This window comes from Pantherophis guttatus, chromosome 9 (assembly GCF_059756535.1).
Source record: "Pantherophis guttatus breed Tessera chromosome 9, ASM5975653v1, whole genome shotgun sequence".
NCBI classification, from domain to species: domain Eukaryota; kingdom Metazoa; phylum Chordata; class Lepidosauria; order Squamata; family Colubridae; genus Pantherophis; species Pantherophis guttatus.
Window position 1 is genome coordinate 32,329,235 of NC_142071.1, and position 21,193 is coordinate 32,350,427.

Below are 21,193 nucleotides of genomic sequence, written 5' to 3' on the forward strand. Positions count from 1 at the left end.
CACATAAGCAAGGTGAACAAAATCCAGGAAAAGCTCACCCAGGGAAAATAGCTAAGAAGGAACCAAGTTGTTGAAGAACCAAAAGAAACAAATGTCACCTAAATCAGACAAAGGAAGTTGGGCCAGAGCACATGGAAAGCCCCTTCCTGAGCCCCACCCACAAAGCAAGGACTTTGGGGGATAAAATGGGTCCTGAAGCGTGTGTGTGTTTGTGTGTACCCAAAGAGATATACTTTGTAATCAGTAAAGTTTGCTGTTATTTTAAATTAACTGGGTCTCCATGTATTCTACAGAGCTGTTTGTGCCTCACTGTTTGGTCAAGCAATTGGAGTGTGGCAATTTTCCAGGGCTGTGACTGTGTGAGTGACTGACTATAAGCTGAACATGAGCACATGTGCGGTCACCGGGAAAGCACATCTTTGCCCCAGTGAGATTTCCCCGGCCGCCACCCCCGAGCTGCCCTATAGTTGCCAAGCCTCCAGCCCCGGGACCCTCACCTCACCCTGCCCACGTGAAAGAAGGCCCAGAGGCAGGTGCAAGCAACGCCCTTTAGTCAGTCATGCAGACACACCAGTTCTTACTCTCTGAGGCGGTGGTTGAGGCTGCCGTTGTGGCTCTGGCAGGCCTGGCTAGAGGTTCTGCTCAGGCCCCTCCTGAGAGCCAGACAGGGCCTGGAGCCAAAGCCCCAGCCGGACTGTTTTTTCCAGAGAAGGTCACATGCCCCTCCCCGCCCTGGCCCTGCCTGGTTCCCGTCCTGGGGAGGAGCAAAGATCCAGGAGCCGAGGCAAGCAAGTGGGCTTAATGTCCCTCCAACCGAGTCACATTTCTTCCCCGCCCGCCTCTGTCTGGCAGGGCGTTTGTGCTGAACGGGACTCTGTCTTTGCCAGTTCCCAGCTCCACAAAGTGAACACATCTGGATGAAAGGACTTCTAGGTGCTCCTCTTTGTCTTGACAAGCAGGTCCCGTTGCAAGCTTGCATCAAGTGCTGCAGCCGATTTGCTCGGAGGAAGGTCTGTGATGAGGGTGAGTTTGTTGAAAACACCACGGCCAAAATAATCGGCAACCACAGAGAAGCTGTCGTTGGAATATTTCAGCTGCCAGAGGCCAAAAGAAAAGGATGTTTGGCAGGGACTAAAACATTTGAGCCTGTTTAGAAGCACCAGAGCCCACCCAAGAACTCACCTGGTGTTGGAACTGGTCATGCAGGTCTCGTTTCTGCTCTTGGGCACGGATCATGTCCATGACTTTCCGGTTTTCAGGAAGGCATGTGGGGCACTCCGACCCACTCTCCGAGTAGCTCTCAAAGCAGTGCTGATGGAAGGAATGGCCGCACAGGAAGTGCACCGAGGGCAGCTCCAGAGCACTGGTGCAGATGCTGCACTTTGTCTTCTGGAATATTTTGGGACTAGAGGAAAAAAGGTCATCAAACCTGGGGCGCCCCCTTGGAACCTGCTGCTCCAGCCCCATTTCACCTCTAAGCCCTAGATGAGGACACTGCCTGCACTCCCACCCAGTGGAGGGAAGTCAAAAGCAGCAGCCTTCCAAGGAAACGGTGGGATTTCTGGTCAACTTTTTCCAAGAGATTAAGCACTTCCATTTCTACACCACATTATCTGCAGAACAGGGCAATGGATGGAATCCAGGATGGAATCTGCTGACTCTGGGGCAGATTTCGCAGCAGGTTCTATAGCTACCTTGTTTTCAGTTCTTCAATATCGTGGCGGATGCGCTTGGTCTCCTCCCGGTATTTCTGGATCTTTTGTTCATCCTGCTCTATCTGGCAACTTTGTCTCTGCAGTTTGCTGATGAGATAATCCTTAATGACGGACAGGGTGGCCGTGGAATTGTGAGCCAAAGTTTGAACAACTAGAAAAGAGACACTCATCAGGACAGGAGAGGACAGGGGAGGGCGCAGCAGCAATCCTGTACTGCTTCTTCAAAAAGTGCAGCAGGGGAATTGTAGGAGTCCTGGTGGGACAGTGGATAAAAGCGTAGCATTGCAGGCAAACTCTGCCCACAGTCTGGAGTGTGACCCTGACAGGCTCAAGGTTGACTCAGCCTTCCATCCTTCCAAGGCCAATAAAATGGGGACCCAGATTGTTGGGGGCAATATGTAAATAATGCTGACATTGTAAACCACCCAGAGTGCTGTAAAACGCTACGGGGTGATATATAAGTCTAAGTACTATTGCTATTGTGTGTGTTGCTGCCAGACTACATCTCAGCCATTTCAGCAACCCATCCAAAAATAAACTTAGCTCTTCCTGTATTGTCAAAATCAGTTTAGAAGTAACAAAAATAACATAAAAAACAGCAAATAACCCCCCCCCCAAAAAATATCATGAGAACTGGATTGGGCGCATTCCCAGTTTATCATTTTCTCAAGTCTCTGTCTGTGCATAAGGAGAGGGGTTCCCACCTTTTGGAAAAAAGTACTGTTTATCTAATGGATTAAATTAGTACAATAGCCTTTTACTATTTTAAAATCCAACAAGATATTTTCCCACCCCCATTCCCAGGCTGGCAGTGGGGCATAGGTTTTGAACTTCTCCCTCAAGTGCACACCCAGCATGGAAGAAGCAAGTGAGCAGGGGCTGCTGTACAAGGCCAGGGTTGCCCAGGTGTGAGAGACCTCCTAGATGAAGACAAGTCAAAACTTAGTAACTTTTGTCAGTAGGGTTAATTGCTCATTTTCCACCCACATCTATAATCAGTCTGTATTGTGAGCCCTTAATATCTGCAGAGCAGAAAACTGCTCCCCATCACCAACTTCCATAAAATCCCCGCACCCAGGATGGGCAAGGCTAAGCTGCATCTTCTCTGGCTCGGGAAAGAAGATGCTGGGGTTCAGCTCACCGCCTGCTGTCGGTACCCTGACCCCAAAGGCAGAGTCTGGCTCACCCAGCAAAGGCGGCATGAGATTTTTGGTTTCGATGCGTGCGAGCACAGCCGCCATGTACTCCTTGCAGTCCTCCTCCTTGTGGGCGAAGTAGCCAAGCGCTTGTTCCCAAAGACAGGCCTCTTGTTCCCCGTACAGCTCGCAAACCTCCACCACCTGCCGGTACTGCCCGTTCTGCATGTGGTAATGCATGATCTGCTGGAAACTGGAGAGGGAAGAGAAACAGAGGGGGGCGGACAAGAGTTGGTGAAGAGCCGGAGGGTTTGAAACTGGCCGGCCTTCTTTCCCCTTCCCAAGTAACAAAGGACTCGCTCATCTGCACTCACAGTTTGTGCTGCTCGTAGAGGTAAAGGATCCCATCCTTGAAGTTATGCATCTGGCACAAGACCAAGGCCTTGTCAAAGACATCCTGGAACTTTCCACTCTTCAGCAAAAGAATGGTTTCATTGTGCAGCTTCTCTTTGATCTGGGAAGACCCAAGAGGACATTCTTGGACATCAGGCAGACTCCAGGGCCTCCCATGACCACATACACTGGACAATCTCCTAGAACATACCTGCGGATCTTGTTCGTGGGCCCAGTTCTGGAGACGGAGCTCCAATAGGGTGTCATATACACCCTGCTTAGAGTCCGGCTGAACCTCAGACATGTGTTCTAAGAAAGCCTTCAGCTCCCGGGGGTTGTTAGCAAAGATGGGAATGAATTCATCAGGATTTGCCTGTATCATGAAACAGTTGGGAGGGGGAGCAGAAGGGAGTGAAAGCCAGATAGCAAACTTTTTCCTAGACCCTCAAGCAGAGCCATCTGCCTCCCAGAACACCAAAATTTCCCCAAAAGGAGCATCCACCGGGTACAGTGGGAGCCACAGGAAGCATTGCAATGAAACTAGAGGAGGGAGAATAGAATTGCTCTAATGGGCAACACCACAAAGACGACTCTTGAGATTTTCACAGGAAGCCCGAGATTTTTGTGCCCTGCCTGCCCCTTCCCACTTGGTCAAGACCTTTAACCTTCTCGGGAGCTATACACAAATTAGCACCTCTTAGTTTCATGTTATTTTAAAACCTTTCATGATATTGGGCTCAAGGCACATCAGCCCCATCCCTCAGGCAACTGGTATTGTGCCCCAAATCCCACTTCAGCCTACCACTTCTCCCTCCCCCAGGCCTCAGCCCATACCCTCCGCTCCACCAGCAGGCCAGAACCCTCTTGCTCTTTCATTGGTTGATAGTCCGTGCAGAGTATCTTCAGCAGTTCAGTGGTTTCATTGGGGATGTGATGCATGAGGATCTTGCCGTAGCGCTTCATGTTACTCTCAGCCTGCTCGAAGGGAAGCTTGCCGATATAACACAGAGCCTCCTGGAAGTTCTGCAAGACCAAGGAAGCAGGCGATGAGAAAAGATTTACCTATGGTTTTTCTTATGCTGATGGTAATGCTTCTCCAGGTTGAGTCAATTTCAGAACAGGCTTACGTTCATCAGTTCCCCTCCTTCCTAGCATCTAACATCCTTGGCTGCCAAACGAGAAGTCCAGAAGCAACCAGGCAGGCCTCACCTTGATATCTTCTAGCTGAATCTTCAGGTACCACTCGTGGTGCTTGTGCTTCTCAGCCAGGTACACAGCATGTGAATAGCAGCCTGCCTGGCGAAGTACCTTGATAGCTGTCTCCACGTCAAAGTGCACCTCGCTCTCACTGGTCTACAGAAGGGACAAAGAGAATCGAGTCAACCCTGGAAACTCCAGACTGAGCCAGCTAAGCCTTCCACACCCCCTTATGCCCAAATGTCTGGAGCCAAATAGACTGCAAAGGAGGAGGAAGACCTTCGTTGCTCACTCTCTTCAAAGTTAAACCCAGAAAGAGCCAATCCCTAAAGAGAACTCTACTTTAGTCATCCCATCAGCTGAAGGGAGGAGAAAATAGCTGCTGTTTCTTCCCTTGCAAAGGCAAGTTTTCCAAAGTTTCCTAATTCCAGGACTGAAGTGACATGCCCACCAGAGGGAGGATGCATCTCATTTCACAAGGTTTTCTGCATTTGCACCAGGAAAACTCTAGCACATCTGGCAACTTGGGCAGAGAAGACAGACTAAATTTTTCAGAAGACTACAAGTAAAGAACATCAACCCAACCAGTCTACCTGAAACTGATAAGCATAAGCTTCCCTGCCAGAAGAGACACCCGTAAAAGTCAGGGACTCCCATCCATGGAAGCCATTCATAGAGAAGGGCCATTTGGTGTCTAGAAGGAAAAGCATGGAGGTTCTTTTGCCCCATCACCTTGATGAACTCCTCCAGCTTGGAGATGTCCTTCAGCTTGGTATAGCAGTTCAGCAGCAGGGTGGTGTGGTCTGCATTGGCCAGCGATTGCAAGTGGAGCATCTGCAAGTAGGCGGTCAGGTTGTGTATCCGCTGAGCGTCCAGGAACTTACGGATGACATAAGAAGGCTCCAGTTTCCCAATAGTGCTAAGAAAAGAACGCAAGTCCCAGTTGCTGGGATTAAACGATGTAGGTCACAAACAAGTGAGCAGCTGCAACCACTGGCGCCACTGCAGTGGAAGCAAGCAAAGGCCAGTTTGGGGAGCAGAGGGAGGGAATGAAGCAGGCCTGAACGGAAGGCTTCATCAGCACAAATCCTCCCTCAAGAACACCCTGCTAAAGAGACTCCCACCCTGAGTTGATGCAGGCCATAGGTCTCCAAACTCCCACGATTTGTTTACATCCTAGGCAGTCCTTCCATTTATTTGAGGAGGAAGAATCCTCTCACTAGCCAGGACCCATCCGGCTCTCATTCCGACTTATCTCGAGACTTTGATGCTCACTCATTTACAGCCCCCATTTGGACACACTTGCCACCTTGTGAACCCTTCTCTTAACATGACAGCAAGAGAAGCATGCAAGAAGATGCCAGCCCAGCTTTAGGAGCCCAGGGGAGAAGCCTCGTCACCGATGCCGAGCCCCATGAGAGAGGGAGGCGAAATCTGCACCTAAGTCTTTAATGTTACCCACCGGAGGTATTGCTGAATAGCACCATCATGGTTGCCCTTGTTGTACAGGTGATCCCCGTATTGGCGAAAGATCTCAGACAACCCATCACTGTCCAGGTGGTGACTTTTAGCCAGGTTGATGGCCATTTCAAAAAGGTTCTTCTTGAAGAGCATCTGTTAAAAGGAAGCTGTGGTTCAAGAAAGGTTCCAAGCAGAGGTTCTAGCCAAAGCTGCTCTCTCCAGCGCTTTGCATTTAGACTGTCAAGTCCATCCGCCTCCTCAGAGCCTTGTGAGGATGTTGGTGTGGAAAGAATTCTGCAATGGGCAGGCCTTAAAGCACCTGGGCCCCCGAGGACCAGATCAGGGCATGTGGTGCAGCTATTTGCCCAAGAGCTCCTCTATCTCTGCCCCAGTGAGCTCCAGAAAAAGCAAATGATCTCTTGCCTCCAGTTTGGTCTGCGTATCCTTCTCCTGCAGCACATGGAGTTTCCTATCCCTCGTCAACACATACAGGCATCCCCACTCTGCCAGGACATCCACCACATCATCAAAGACAGAGCTGTAAGCAATGAACTTGTTGCCCAGGTCATAAATATTCAGGATCTGCTTGTCAGAGTTTTGTGAATCTCCCCCAGTAAACTCAGATCTGGAGCAGAGAAGGGGAAGAGCGAAAGACAAGCTTACACGTTACATTTAAGCTGTTCAACCAGAAACACCCTAAAATGCAGAGACTGTGAGCTCGTTTTTGTGCCCTCAATAAAGGAAGTGTTCACAGCAGCTCTAGCTGCAGGCTCAGCCATAGGCCACTTGCCTGCACACTTTCAAACAGTAACACCAACAAGGGGCTGTACTATTTGAAAAAGGGAGTGATACATTCAGCAGAGACAATGGGCTGGTCTACACTTTTAAGTGTAGACAAAACTATCAAATAATTTCATAAACTTTGATACCTTAAATTTTACTGAAAACTGAGTCTTTCCAAAATCAGTCATGTACTTTAAGGTACCTAATGGCAATTATATTCTCCATCACTTATTTACAACTCTCAGAAAATGAAGATACATTTCAATACAATCTGGAAAGCAAAGCTGAAACTGTTTGGCTACATGTGGAGAAATGAAGGACAAGAATTAGGAATGTTCAGAAACACACCTGTATTTAGAGGTGTTTCATCTATGTGTCCAAAGCCCCATCCCAGCAATAAAACAAACTTACTTGGGAGATACTTTCCAGTCCTTCGACACGATAATCAGATAGCCTCGATACCAGTGGACAATCAGCTTTTGACCCTCAAAGGCAAAGCAAGGCCCGCGCTCATCTGGCTGGTACAGATATACACATTCATCTCCTGCCACTATAAACTGGAGGTCCTGGGAGGGATCACTAAGAGTGGAGCAGCGCAGTCCACAGCCACGCATGTCCAGTTCCAGCAGTGGACAATCCTTCACTGAGAGCGTGTAACACTGCAAAGCCAAAGAAGAGGAAAAGGGTAGTAGTGACGACAGAAATCCAATCAGGCAAAGAATGGGTCAAACCCGAGTTCTGCCACTTCCTCACTGCCCCAAAGACCAACAGCCTACCTGGATTTTCTCAGTGGTAGCCACAAACAGATGAGTTGTTTTGCTTGACTGGCGAAATACAAGCCCAGTAACTGGGTGGCCTCCTTCCTGTAGGACTTGAGTTTTACTATGCCGATCCCTTGTAATGTCCCCCTTGATAAGCACCACACTCCCATCCACAAAGCCTACGAGAAAGAGGGAAACAAGATCCAGAGCTCAGAAACATTCTCCACTACTTCTTCTTCTAAGCTGAACGGAGCCCTCAGGTGACCTATTCCATGCTATGTAGCTCTTTAAACTCAACACCAGCACCTGGAATTAGATCCAGAAACAAACTGGTAACCAAGGTAGCCCACACTGCTGCATTTCGCAGCAGCTGACGTTTAGGGATATTCTTCAGAGCCCCCACGTACAACTTTCAATTGTAACCTACATCAGGTTTTAACAAAAAGGGTATAAAAATACTTTGACAGACCGCCTCCCCAAGTGTTTCTCTTCCAAGTTCACTTTCCAATTAATGTTTGGAATACACGATAGCAACTCTAGTTACCAATAGCCATGAAGTTGAGATTTTCATGGACGGTGAGACAGGATACCAGCGTGAGTTTGTTGCCTGGTATTGCAGGGAAAATCCTGGTGCACTGAGGTGTCCCACCCTCACGTTTCTCTAAATTCCAGACTTTGACCTACAAATAATCACAAAGAGATCGTTAGGGAAACTATCTTGCCCCAATATAGACATGTTTGCACTGGTAAGTTTTGCATGAGGTTTCTTGGCTTGCATATTTTGCATTTATACTACCTCCTTTTAACTGTATCCTTGTTTTATACTGACTGGTCTTATCACTCTGTCTGGAGACAGGACAATAGGCCTTGCTTCTGTTAGGGCAACAGATAAGCGCCCAGAGGATTTTAGAGGAGGAACACCTTCGTGCCAAATCAACCGCCTGAGGATTTCAAAAGGAAATCTCTGGACGAGCGCAGAGATCTTCAGTGAAAGGGGCAGAAAAGCAGGTTTCAGCTTCTCCCTCCAGCTCCGGCTCACCAGGGGATTCAGCCCTTCCTCCTCCTCGCCCACCGACACCAGGATGCTGTGCTGCTTCAGCTGGAAGAGGTGCGTCACCCGCAGCTTGTAGGCCTGGAAGCTGCTCAGCTCCAGGGAGCGCGGCAGGAACCAGATCTGCCCTTCCCAATGTGGGCTGCGGTTAAGGGGCCTCCACGGAAGGGCGCCCGGCGCCGCCCGCCTCCCGCGCCGCCCCCGCCCGCCCCGCGCGACGCGGCCACGGAAGGATATCCCCGAAGACCAGGCTGCCCCTGCCCGAGTCGCAGACCACGATGCCCGGAGGGAGCAGCACCGGGGTCCCGCCGCAGTCCGTCAGCGGCTCCCGGTCGAAGAAAGCGAAGCGCCGCCACTGCAGATAGGCGGCCATCTTGGCGGGGGACCGGAGGGGGCGGGGCTCCGCGGCGGCCGGGTGACGGACGGGCACTTCCGCAGGCCCGCCGCCCCGCCGCGGGGACTCTTGGGGACTGAAGTTCGCCGCGGCCACGCCCCCGGATGCTCCTCCGGCGGGGGCGGGCGCCGGAGAAGCGCGACGCCGGGGACGTGGACCAATGGCGGCGCGCGGCGGGTGGCCGCTCCAATGAGCGCCCGCCGCGTCTGCCTGGAGGCGCGTCGCTGCCGCCGCGGAAGGAGCAGCTCGGCCGAGGGAGACACGCCGCGCCGGCCGCCGACATCGCACGGGAAGCCGCTCGCTCCACGCCGCCGCCCCGCGCGCCCCGCCGCCCGCAGAGGAAGCCGAGCCGCCGCGCTTCGTCCGGATGGCTCCCGCGCCCCGGAGGCCCTGCCTGCCGCTCCTCGGCCGCCTGGCGCTGGTGGCGCTGGCTTGCCTGCCCCCGCTCTCCGGTGAGCGCCTCCGCCGCAGGCCCGCCCGCCCGCCCTCGGCCTCAAGCAGCGGGCCCAACCGTCGCGGGCCGCTCAGTGCCCCGGGGCTCCGGGAGGCTGAGGGAGCAGGGGAGGGGAGGGGAGGGGAGGGGGCGTCTCTAGCCAGGCGACCTTCCACCTCGCTAAGCAGCTGAGCTGGGCCCGGGCTTGGCCTGGGCTAAGATTTGGGGCGCCCTCCGTGGGGCCGAGGCCAAATCGAGGCCCCGGCGCTCCTGGTGGAAGAGCTGAAGCCGAGCCAGGCTTTTGTGCTGCAGATTCCCTGGCTGTGATGTCGGTGGACCTGGGCAGCGAGTCCATGAAGGTGGCGCTGGTCAAGCCCGGCGTGCCGATGGAAATCGTCTTAAACAAGTGAGCCGGGAAGCCCTTCCTCCTCCGAGGTTACGGCCTCGGCCTCAGTTCTGGGGAGGCGGCTTTGTTCGTGGGACTGACTTGTCTGCCTTGCTTGCTCTAGGGAGTCTCGCAGGAAAACCCCACTAGCCGTGGCGCTGAAGGAGACCGAGCGGCTCTTTGGTGACAGCGCAGCAGGAATGGTAAGCCCTCAGACCCGCTTTCCTGGGTCTCCTGCTCTCTTTCGCTCTCAGGCAGCTCTAAAGACTTCTCACTCACTCTTGAACTGATTTTGTGTCCCTTCTGCCTTGCCTCTTCTTATTTTGTTCCACCCGCTCCGGCCATTAAGCAGCTCGCAGGTTCTTTTGGATTCACGCTGCAAAATGCAGAGAGAGGTTTGGTATTTTGAAATGGCTCCATTTGAGCTTTATTGTGAGGAAAAAGCATTGCTGCCACTGAGCATTGTCTGTTGTGGCACTTTCATTTTACAGGCTATTAAAACTCCAAAGGTCACATTCCGCTATTTCCAAGACCTTCTGGGCAAACATTTTGACAACCCCCAAGTGGCTCGGTACCAGTCACGGTTCCCAGAGCATCAGCTGGAGAAAGATGCAAGGAGGGAGACGGTCGTCTTTAGGCTCTCAGAGTGAGTATCCACAGACAGTCTCTCGCACTGCTCAGGCACAGTGACCAAGTTGACTCGGAGAGTTTTGTACCTCCTGGAAATGAGTCCTGCGTTTTATTTTACCTTTTTCCTTCTGGGCATTGGTCAGATGTCCCAAGTGCTTGTTTGAATAACTGTGGTGGGAGGTAGGCACCTGCCTATCATTATTCAAGGAATGGGATTTGAACCATTTGCAGTTGTTATATGGATAGAATCTAGTTCCTTGCAAAACATATTTCTACAAGCATCTTTAAGGGGACTTGATTGTTCTTATTTTTTGCAGCAAGTTGCAATATTCTCCAGAAGAGATGCTGGGTATGGTCCTGAATTATTCTCGGACACTGGCTGAGGATTTTGCAGGTTGGAATTGCTTTTGTGTATACATTGAAGCATGAGAATTTACTTTTGGAAATGGATGTGGGCGAAAGGCTGGGGAAGTGATTCTCCGGGTGGTTAAGTTAAGTTTTTTTCTATTAGCCCCATCTAGCAGTACAGAGCAATGAGATTAGTTAGGATGCAATAATAGTTTGCTTACCGGGCTTTCTTCCCTGAAATATTAGGAAGAGGAGACAAGCATTTTCAGGATCAATCGCATCCCTTTGCAATGTTCAAGCTTTTAGAAATGGGGGGGAGGGTGTCCTTACTTTCCTTATTTTTAATTTTTGGTTCTTGGGGAAGACACTTGGAGGGTGCAATCAGTTTTAACATTATTTTAACTTTATGGCAAGCTTTTGGCAGCAACTTATCAAAAATGCTGCAAGCATTGCATAATTTTAGATCTTTGTTTTATTGTTGTTGATGTTTGAGTTGTTTTTAGCAATAACGTGTTAGCTAAATAGTATTTTGCTGAAATAAAATGAGATGATCCATTTTGAAAGTTACATATTGCCCGCAAGTGAAGGAAACAACAAGAAGTTAAAAGGTATGTGAACTGTGAACTAACGAGCTGCTTTCGCTGCTCCTTCAGAGCAACCAGTCAAAGATGCAGTAATCACTGTCCCTGCATACTTCAACCAAGCAGAGAGGAGAGCCGTTATGCATGCGGCCAAAATGGCCGATCTCAAGGTTCTGCAGCTCATCAACGATAACACTGCCGTGGCGTTGAACTACGGCGTCTTCCGGAGGAAAGACATCAATGCCACAGCTCAGGTGGGTTGGGGGAAACTGGATGGTGCAGTATTCAGAGACAACAATCTCAAGATGAAGCTTTTGCCTATTGATTATGTGCCATCAGGACAGTGCTGGCTCTTAGCAACCACAGAAGGAGATTTTTTCCCAGGGTGGTTTGTTCCCAACCCGGTCCTTCTCTCCGTACACCCATTGTCACGAATTAAGTACATCCCACCTTGCTGCTGGTTGTTATCCTCTTCTCTTTCCTTCTGCCTTTTCTAGCTTTGTGGACAGCCTGCTTCTTTTTGTAAACTGAGGGTCCACAGCTTCCACGATCCTATAGAGGAAAAAAGACTGTAAGAGCCCAGCAAAGTAGAAATGCCACACATAAAATGGTAGTTCAGAAATAGATGCCTGTAGAGGTTTCTAGGCCCTGTCCGCAGTATCTCCATGACAAGCATGGCAGTAGAGAAGAAGCCGGGCTGGGCAGGCCGCACACTGACTTGCTGGCATCCTTTTCCTAGAGGAGTCATTCTGAATGCCTCTTCCAGGGCCTTTTTGAAGTGCAATGTTTTTCTCTTTTCAGAACATCATGTTCTACGACATGGGGGCAGGCAGTACCGTCTGCACCATTGTGACCTACCAAACTCTGAAGACCAAGGACTCGGGGGTCCAACCTCAGCTGCAGATCAGGGGTGTTGGGTAAGAGTTTCTGTTTGAAATCTGATCTCTCATTTTCTGGCAAGCCAGAAGGAAAGAGATGTGCAAATGAGTCAGAGGTTTGAGGGAAGGGAACAGAGGCCAAGCTTCGGGTGGGAGGGTGGAGTGGAGTCAGGGTTAGACTTATTGACAAGTAGCTCCCACTAATGTCCTTCTGCCCTTGGCTCTTTTTGCTCAGCTTTGATAGGACGCTGGGAGGGCTGCAGATGGAGCTGCGCCTTCGTGACCACCTGGCCAAGCTCTTCAATGAGCAGCATCCGGGCAAGGATGTCCGGCAGAATCTACGTGCCATGGCCAAGCTGCTGAAGGAAGCCAATCGGGTGAAAACAGTGTTGAGTGCTAATGTGGACCACATGGCTCAGGCAGGTGGCACCCAGAGCTCTTGACTGCACCTGGGCACAAGGGGCCTGAGATTGGCAGCTCAGTAAAGTTGGTGGTGGCTTTGAGAGGAAGGGGAGCCTCCCACACCAGTTCTTCCGCTAGAGGATTTGAAGTGGTGAGTTTGGGGTTCTCAGGTTCTCTCTTCTTCTTTCCAGATTGAGGGTCTGTTGGATGACATTGATTTCAAGGCCAAGGTTTCCCGACAAGAGTTTGAGAATCTGTGTTCTGACTTGTTCGAGCGAGTAGCAGGACCCGTCCGGCAGGCCCTCAGTAGCGCAGAGATGAGCCTGGTAGGTACAGGAGTGGTGGGATGCAGCCTTTGGGAGTCGCAGGGCTCCACCAGTTATTAGCTGACGAAACAGGGCAGGATTGCACAGCAGCTGCTCCTTCTACTTGGAAAACATCATTTTGTTAACTGGAATATTTCTTGTTCTGAGTTCGCACCACCCTTAATTAGAAATACATAACAGTAAAAGTGCTTCTGCTGCTGACCACCCAGAATTTCACCATCGGATAGCAAGGCTGAGCCTGGCTCCTGAACAGGCTCTGTCCCTTTCTCCCACTCTCAGGATGAAATTGACCAAGTGATCCTCGTCGGAGGGGCTACCCGAGTGCCGAAGGTGCAGGAATTTCTGTTACAAGTAGTTGGCAAGTAAGGTTGCTTCCTTGGCCTCCTCCCCACTGCCTCCTTAGATGGCTCAGCGTAGCCAGTCACACCTCGCCCAAGGCATCCATTCTGGCTCATCCAGCTCAATGCTTTCTCCTGGCTGGCCTGGGAACCTTGGTCTTGCAGGAACGGAAACTGAGGCCAGCTCTTTCCGGCTGGCTGAGGAGCAGGGACCCCCACCCAGGCATTATCTCCTCTAAAGTGGGGCACAGCTAACAATGGAGGGGGGGAGAGAATTGGTCCTCCACTTCGCTGGTGGAGCTGAAGGGCAACACCTCCATCTTCTCCAGGGAAGAGCTGGGGAAGAACATCAATGCTGATGAGGCTGCTGCGATGGGTGCCGTCTACCAGGCAGCTGCTCTGAGCAAAGCCTTCAAGGTGAAGCCCTTCATTGTCCGTGACGCAGCCGTGTACCCGATCCAGGTAAGGGGAGGTAGAAGCAAGCGGGGAAGGGCTGGCCGTTGGAGAATGAACTGGGCCACTTTCCAGAGTGGCGAAGAGGGCAAGCAGGCCGCCTCTTCCCCCCTTCCCTCCCACAGGTCGAGTTCACCCGGGAAGTCGAAGAGGGGGACGAGTCCAGGAGTCTGAAGCACAACCGGCGCATCCTCTTCCAGCGCATGGCACCGTATCCTCAGCGCAAGGTCATCACCTTCAACCGCTACACAGACGACTTCGAGTTCCAGGTCAACTATGCCGACATGGGCTTCCTGAGCGAGAGCGACCTACGGTGAGGGCATTTCTGGGCCGGCTGTGGGAGTCCAGCCGCTTTGGCCTGCGTAGCTCCCAGGGAACGAGGACGCCCAAGACGTGGCTGGAAGCAGCAGCCTGCAGCTGGTTCGCTTTCAGAGCTGCTGCCTTCACCTGGGCTCGACGTAGTGTTTCCCCTCCTTTTGGGACCTGTGGGCGGCAGTTGAGGAAAAAGATCCTTGCCCGGCTTGCCTAGGGCTTGGCATCTCGGGGGCAGAGCTGGAAGCCAACTGCAGAATGAGGAGGGGCCTCACCGCTCACCCATCCCCCTCCTGCTGCAGAGCTTTTGGGTCCCTGAACCTCACAAAGGTGAAGCTGCGCGGTGTGGGAGAGAGCTTCCAGAAGCACCTGGATTATGAATCCAAAGGCATAAAGGCTCATTTCAATATGGATGAGAGTGGCGTGCTGAGCCTTGATCGGGTAAGTCAGGAGGGCCCTTGGCCTGACGTTGCGCCATACAAGTGGCGGTTACATTTTGTGATCTACTTTGTGAAAGCTTTCAGCATAGTTTCCGTGTGTTTATTTCTTTCAAAGTGACAGGAAACCTTCCGGTCAGCATTCAGCAGTCATGATTGGGGAGGGGTTGAGAGGCCAAGGGCCACAGGTTGCCCACACCTGCTGCTGAGCCTCCAGCCCCAGCCCACATCACAGGTCCTTTTTTCCTGCCCTCTTCCAGGTGGAGTCTGTATTTGAGACAATGGTAGAGGAGAAACCAGAGGAGGAATCCACACTCACCAGTAAGACCTTTGGTTTAGGAGCCACCGCTGGGCTTCGCAGGTGGTTGGCCCAGGGGACTGCAGGAGCTCCAGCCAAGGCTTGGCCTTGTCAGAAGCCGTCCTGAGGCTTGTTTCTTCTTCTGGGCAGAACTTGGAAACACCATCTCCAGCCTGTTCGGAGGAGGCAGCCCTGGGCCAGAAGCTCTTGAGAACGTGACGGAGGCTGTTCATGTGAGTAAGGGCTGGAGCCTAACGCAGGCTGGGCTGGAGTTAGTATCAACCAAGGCGGGTGTGTGTGGGGGGGGGATTCAGGGTACCCTGGATTAGCAGAAGCTTTGCACGTGAGAACGCCTAGAAGCAAACTGGTAGCGGTGGGTTTTGAAACCCACCCCCGGGCTATATGGCTAACGTGCGACTTTCAGGAATCTGGGCTTTATGTGGTTTAGGCTTGCATCCCCCGTGGCTTGGCTGAGTTGTCTGGCTTTGCAGAAGTGTTCTCAGGGCTCCTTGTGGTTTTCCGCCCCCAGGAGGAGGAAGAGGCTCAAGCCGAGTTCGGGAGAGACGATCAGAAGGACCATGCTGGGCCTGCTAGTGAGGAGGGAGAGAAGCAGCCGCCCAGGTCTCAGGAGAAAGCTGCTGGAGAGGCTTCTGCCCCTGAGGGCCAGCAGGAGGAGGCTGGAGAAAAGGCAGGATCCAAGGTGAGGCCCTTTCTGGCAGGGAGGGGTGGGAAACCTTTATGGGGTGAACGAGCATCGTGTCCAGGTGGAACAGGGCGCTGGTGTCTCCCCAACCTGTGGCACAATGGGCTTCTTCAAATCCTTGCCTCCCCTTGATGGGTGATAGCGATCTTCATTGGCTCTCAGACTGCAGACACTTCTGTGGCCCGACTGGCCCCACAAGGAACCCCCCATAAGTGACATCCTCCTTGTGACCCAGTGAAGCAGGGCTCGTGGGACTGAGTCTCAGAGGCAGAGTAGACCTTTGCCCGCCTCTGGCAAAAGAAAAAGTGAGCAGCTGGAAACCTTGTTGCTCCCATCTAGGAAGCCCCAGAGAAAGCAGAGGCTGGAAAGGGGGAGGACCCCCCTGTAAAAAGTCCCGCCGAGAAGGCAGCCATGGCAGTGGAGGAAGAGAGGAAGGCCAAGAAGCAGCGGCTGGTGGAGGAGATTGCAGTAGAGCTGGACGTGCACGACGTGCTGGACCTGTTGCCGGAGGAGCTGCAAACCTCCAGCCTGAAGTAGGTGGGGGGGGGTCAGCCCCTCCTTGCCTTGTGGGAAATGGGCGGTCTGGCCTGTCCCCCTTCTCATCTCTCCCAACCTCAGGTTGCAGGAGCTGACCGAAAGGGACCTGGAGAAGCAGGAGAGGGAGAAGTCGGCCAACAGCCTGGAGGCCTTCATTTTTGAGACCCAGGTACGAGTGGAGGATGGATCAGAACAGCCTGTCCACCCCAGCCAAGCCTGACTGATCTCCTTCGACGCTGCCAAGAAGCAGAGATGCCTTGGCCAGCCAGGAGGAAATAAGGACAGCTGCTTGAGAGGCCCGTTCCCCCGGGTGTCCTGAGAGGTTCTTCTTCAGAAAAGTGAGTCCCTCTCGTGCTTTGCAGGACAAGCTCTATCAGGAGGAGTACCAGTTGGTTGCAACTGAAGAAGAAAGGGAGGAAATATCCAGGAAACTGAGTGAAGCTTCCAGCTGGATGGAAGACGAGGGCTATACAGCCCCAACAAAGGTTAGACGTCACCAATGCGAAGCTGAGAAAGACACAGGCAACATGTGGCAGTTCCCAACTTCCCCCGTACTGGCCATTTTGGTGGGGGCAGTACCTTCAAATGGTAGCTGACAGGGTGGGGGTGCTTGGGATCCCCTTCCCTCATCAGGGCAGCTCGTAGGAGGAGCACTCGGCATAGAGTTGGTCAGTTAGACCGGCGGCGTGGCACGTGGCCGATTGTTTCCTGGCACCACCACCTTGATGTTTCAGTGTTTCACTCAGTTGGCATAAAAAGCCTCATACAGTTGCAAGAAAAAGTATGTGAACCCCTTGGGATTACGTGGAGTTTTGCATGAATTGGTCATAAAATGTGCTCTGAACTTCATCTATGGCAACATCTAATGTTTGTGTAGTATTATTTTAAGCAGACTTGTGTTTTTCTATTGTTGTGACTTAGATGAAGTTCAGAGCACATTTTATGACCAATTCATGCAAAACTCCACGTAATCCCAAGGGGTTCACATACTTTTTCTTGCAACTGTACATGAGGCCACTCTTATTGGCACATACCTGACCAGCTCTCCTGGCACTCTTGTTTTCTTCACATTATGATAGACAGTGGGGCTTGCTGAGACCTGGTCCATTAATCATGGTCTAAGGGCTGGGTTAGCTTCTGCGTGGATCCCTCTGGCTTGTGTGGGCGGCTCCTGCCATACCAGAAACGGTCAAAGGATGGCTTTGCGCTGGGCTCCATTTCCTCTCTGTTGTGATTCCCAGGAGCTGAAGGAGAAGCTTTCTGAGCTGAGGAGGTTGTGCCGGAGCCTCTTCTTCCGGGTAGAGGAGAGAAGGAAGTGGCCAGACCGCCTGGCTGCCCTGGAGAGCCTGCTGAATCACTCCAGCATTTTCCTCAGGTAGGAAGAAGGCAGGGCAGGGCAGGGCCCCTAGACCTCCCCACACCCTTGAGAGAATCTTCAGCTTCTGCAGCATGTCCAGAGTGCCTGAGATGTAGCCAGCTCATATAGCCAGCACCTTGCAGCTTTTTACCCCTTCCATAGCGTTTCATGAATTGTGGGGCATCCTTGATTCTGTGAATAGAAGCTAGAAAAGGGATTTCTGGGAAAACTTAAAATTGTGGGGCCTCTGATTGCTGACTTAAATGGAACTGCAGTTTTATTAGCAAAAATAGATGGTGTGTTCTTGTCCAGCCTGCTGGCTTGAAATAAGATCTCAGGATCAGCTGCCCTCTCCCTGGTGCAATTGAGACCGGGAGCTGCCACCTGTGACAGGCACCTGCGTATGAGTTTTGCTTCAGGCAGGCTGAGCCCCTTTCCTGCTCCTTTCAGGGGGGCCCGAATGATCCCGGAGCCTGATCAGATATTCACCGAGATCGAGCTGAGCACTTTGCAGAAAGCTATCAATGAGACGGAGGTAAGTGCAGCCGCAGGAGGTGACCACAATGTTGGGGATTCCAGGCCTGCCTATGCAGCAGCAGGCAGCCTTGCGTTCGAGAGCCGCACTTAATCCCAAAAAGCACAGACAGCTTCTGCTCCAGGACGTGTTGGTGGTCTTCCTGTCTCCAAGTTCCTTCTTTGGGGCAGGAGATCAATTGCCCAAGGTCACCTTGCTGCACATGGCACAGCCAGGATTTGTGGCCAGTCTGATTCCTCAGGTGGCCCTGCTGAATTCTGCTGCCATCGGCCTTTACTGTATGAAATTGTAAAAGACAGCTATAACATCCCTCGGGAGGAGCACTGGAAGGATCTCCAGCGGTGGCATTCCCAATGTGAGGAAGTAGCTACTTAGGCAGAAGGCGGCCAGCGATGAGTAGCTAGGAGACGAATGCCGGTTGCCTTTTCTTTCCCAGGTGTGGAAGAACGAGACCCTGGCCGAGCAGAACAAGCTGCCTCCCACCGCCAAGCCCGTTCTGCTTTCCAAAGACATTGAGATGAAGATCGCAGGCTTGGATCGGGAGGTGCAGTACCTTCTCAATAAGGCCAAGTTCACCAAGCCCAAGAAGAGGGAGAACGCCACCGGGTCTCCGGAGAATGGCAAGACCGCCCCTCCCAAGCAGGAGACTCGGGAAGGTGAGCAGGCCTTTTGGCAGGTGTTCCCTGCCTCCGGATTCCTGGACTGGAGCCAGAGCAGCCTTCGGAAGCCCTCTGAGTGCCCTTTGCTAGAGTGCATGTTGGGTGATGGAGGGAGGGCTGCCTTCACTGCAGAAAGGTTTCTCCTCTCCACAACTGTGTTTTTTCTGCCACGAGCAGATCGGCCGGAAGATGCCAGCCCAGCCAAAGAGCCCCCCACGGAGGAGGAACCACCACTGGACAATGAGTTGGACCCAGATGGAGGTAAGGGAACCCCGATGAAGGGGGAGGAGGAGGAGGGAGCCTTTCCTTGGGTCACACTGGAGTCCACCCACCAGATTTCCACATTCATCCAGAGCCACAAGCGCTACAGCACAGCAGTGGCATTTACCTGTAGTCCTCGCTCACTGACCTTGTTCATCTACTGTTGCAAATGTCCTTGAAGATCTGTCCATCGCACCACCCCAGGGCCACATGATCGCCGTTTGCAACTTTTCTTGATGGCTTCCCACAACCCCAAATCAGTGAGGAAGCCAGCAGGGAAGGCCACCCATTGCTCTGGTTAGTTTTCCCAGCCTCCTTGTGCTTGCACTGACCCACAGCCTCTTCTCAGCCATCCTGGCTTCGTGCAGTGCTGGGCCCTACTTCCCATGACCTCCCTGCAGCCACCACCACCCCCGGATCCCCAAGCTCCTGACCTGGGTCTCCTGCCACTTCCCAGTTAATGGCCCATTTGTCTTGGAGGGAGTTAGGATAACAACTGGTCATTGCAGCCACCTTGCTCAGTAACAGCAGTGTCGGTCTCAAAGGCCATGGTAACCAGAAGAGTACCTGTGTCATTTCCAGCATGGTTAACATTTCACGCAGATGATGGAAAAATAATGCTAGTTGAATAATGCAAAGCTGCTTAAGTGGGCTGGAACTTTCCACAAGCACCTGGCAGGAGCTGGGCACAATCTGGGCACTCAAGTCCCAAGCAAGCCCTTTGATTGGCCAGAGGCGGTGGGGACTGTCCTGGGATAGCAAAAGGCCCAGCAGGATGTTTCTGAGATTGTTTCCTGATCTCTGCATCTGAACATTTAACTGTGTTTGTTTTTGTCTTTAATGTAGTCCCGCAAACAGATAAGACTGCAGAAACAAAAGAGACCAGAAGTAATGATGAATTATAACACTTCCTCAAGTCCCTGTGTGCATCATCAACATCTATTTATTTACAGTTAATTTTACTGTTTTTATGATGGACATGGTTAGTGGAACATGGCACAAACTGATGACAAAATAGAATTGTATTTTTCCCCCTTTTTGTTTGGGGATTTTGTTCTTGCTCATTTGGAAATTTTCTGCTGTATCAACTCCTTTCTTTAAAGACGACTTTCAGCTCTTTGGAAATGTTTGCGGTGTCTGACCCAGCTTTTTCCTGGGATCAGCATTTTTCAGCAATGGATTAAATCTACCTGGATTTCTCTAGGACTTTCGATGCAGAAAGCAGGGCCTGCAGCGGCTCTCCTTGCCTGGAAAACCTGGTCATCTTACTCTCTGCCAACGGCTGTTATCGCTGTCTTTATTCCGTAGCTCCATGAAACATAAACGGGTAGGCAGTAACGGTCTGAAAGAAACCTTAAATGTTCCCCGTTGTACCTGAGGAGGTAATATAAAACAGAACAGCCAGGCGGCAGGCAGGCCATCCGCACCCAGGCTGGCGCTGACAAGCAAGAGAGAGAATCCGTATCCTCTTCTGGTCTACTTTCTGTTCAGTTAATACTGTGGCCTCATTCTGTACCTTTCAAGGGGCCTCCATGCAACTCGGCTGCTGTTATGAAAGCTAAGGGTGCTGTCAGAGGGTGGCTGGCCGTTTGTTGCTCCTAAACGTTCTACCCTCTGATTTCTGGTAACCACTTTAACAATCCTGAATCCATGATTCTTATCGAGGCATTTTTTGCTTTGGGGAAATATATAGGGGAATAGGAAGTGGGCTCCCAAGGCTGGCTGCTTCTGTTGCTGCCGGCCTTTGAGCTACTAGGGCGAGACATGAAGCTTTTTCACAGTATGAAAAACTTTGTAGCCTTACAGGCAGAGCAAGATCCAGTTCCTCTATTCGTATTCTGCCCTCAAGGAATCTCCTTTGTAGGAACAGAAAATGAATATTCTGTATTTGTCAGTGATGCTCGGCCCAGAGCAAGCACTGTTGGACTAAAATTACTTCAGAAGTTTATATGTTGAGTTTGTCTAATTCTGTAGCTGTGGGGAATTCCGCCTCTCTCCCCCCACCCCTTTTTAGGCCGGTTCCTAGAGCTTGAAAGCCGGCCGTGCGTAGCTTGCCCCTCTTCCGCCTGCCTGCCTGCCTGCCTGCCATCGCTGGAGGCCTTCCTTCGCTCCTTCCCGGCCTCTTGGCTGCCTGCAGAGAGGGGGGGGAGGGAGAGACGGACGGGAACAGCCGCAACCTTCCTAGCTTTCCAAGGGCGTCTTGGAATCGGCTTCCTTTTCAGAGCTTATTTTCTTAAAGAGACGCAACGGGTTTCTGTGGGCCTGTTTTGGGCAGAACGTGCTTTCTACTGTCAGTCCCGATAAAGCAACTGGAATCACCGCCCGGTGCCTGAGTCGTCTTGGGGGGGAGGGGCGGTCTCGCCGCCGCCGAGCTGCCCTCGATTTTTTGGGGGGGGGGGGGGGGAGAGACAACAAAGGGCTTTTCGGCG

The 21,193-nt window shown here is 52.0% G+C and overlaps 2 protein-coding genes across 2 annotated transcripts; one reads left to right on the plus strand and one right to left on the minus strand.

The window, feature by feature from the left end:
* Window positions 1-534: 534 nt before the first annotated feature.
* Window positions 535-8,870, minus strand: VPS11 (VPS11 core subunit of CORVET and HOPS complexes). Its single transcript, XM_087875996.1, has 16 exons — window positions 8,733-8,870; window positions 8,486-8,632; window positions 7,991-8,126; window positions 7,462-7,625; window positions 7,097-7,344; window positions 6,326-6,527; window positions 5,904-6,055; window positions 5,174-5,360; window positions 4,454-4,597; window positions 4,079-4,267; window positions 3,456-3,617; window positions 3,226-3,365; window positions 2,902-3,104; window positions 1,695-1,866; window positions 1,183-1,405; window positions 535-1,094 (listed from the first exon to the last, which is right to left on the minus strand). Exons 1-16 carry the CDS (start codon window positions 8,868-8,870, stop codon window positions 930-932), a joined length of 2,772 nt encoding a protein of 923 aa, XP_087732122.1. The 3' UTR covers window positions 535-929.
* HYOU1 (hypoxia up-regulated 1) lies at window positions 8,761-21,084 on the plus strand. The gene is made up of 24 exons (XM_034425183.3): window positions 8,761-9,343; window positions 9,637-9,730; window positions 9,834-9,912; window positions 10,201-10,355; window positions 10,657-10,733; window positions 11,341-11,522; window positions 12,070-12,185; window positions 12,382-12,565; window positions 12,740-12,874; window positions 13,154-13,236; window positions 13,542-13,674; window positions 13,791-13,978; window positions 14,280-14,418; window positions 14,675-14,735; window positions 14,863-14,945; window positions 15,242-15,412; window positions 15,755-15,948; window positions 16,034-16,121; window positions 16,315-16,437; window positions 17,194-17,327; window positions 17,760-17,844; window positions 18,281-18,500; window positions 18,681-18,764; window positions 19,611-21,084. The coding sequence occupies exons 1-24, from the start codon at window positions 9,259-9,261 to the stop codon at window positions 19,667-19,669; spliced, it is 2,952 nt and encodes a 983-aa protein (XP_034281074.2). The 5' UTR covers window positions 8,761-9,258; the 3' UTR covers window positions 19,670-21,084.
* The last annotated feature ends 109 nt before the right edge of the window (window positions 21,085-21,193 follow it).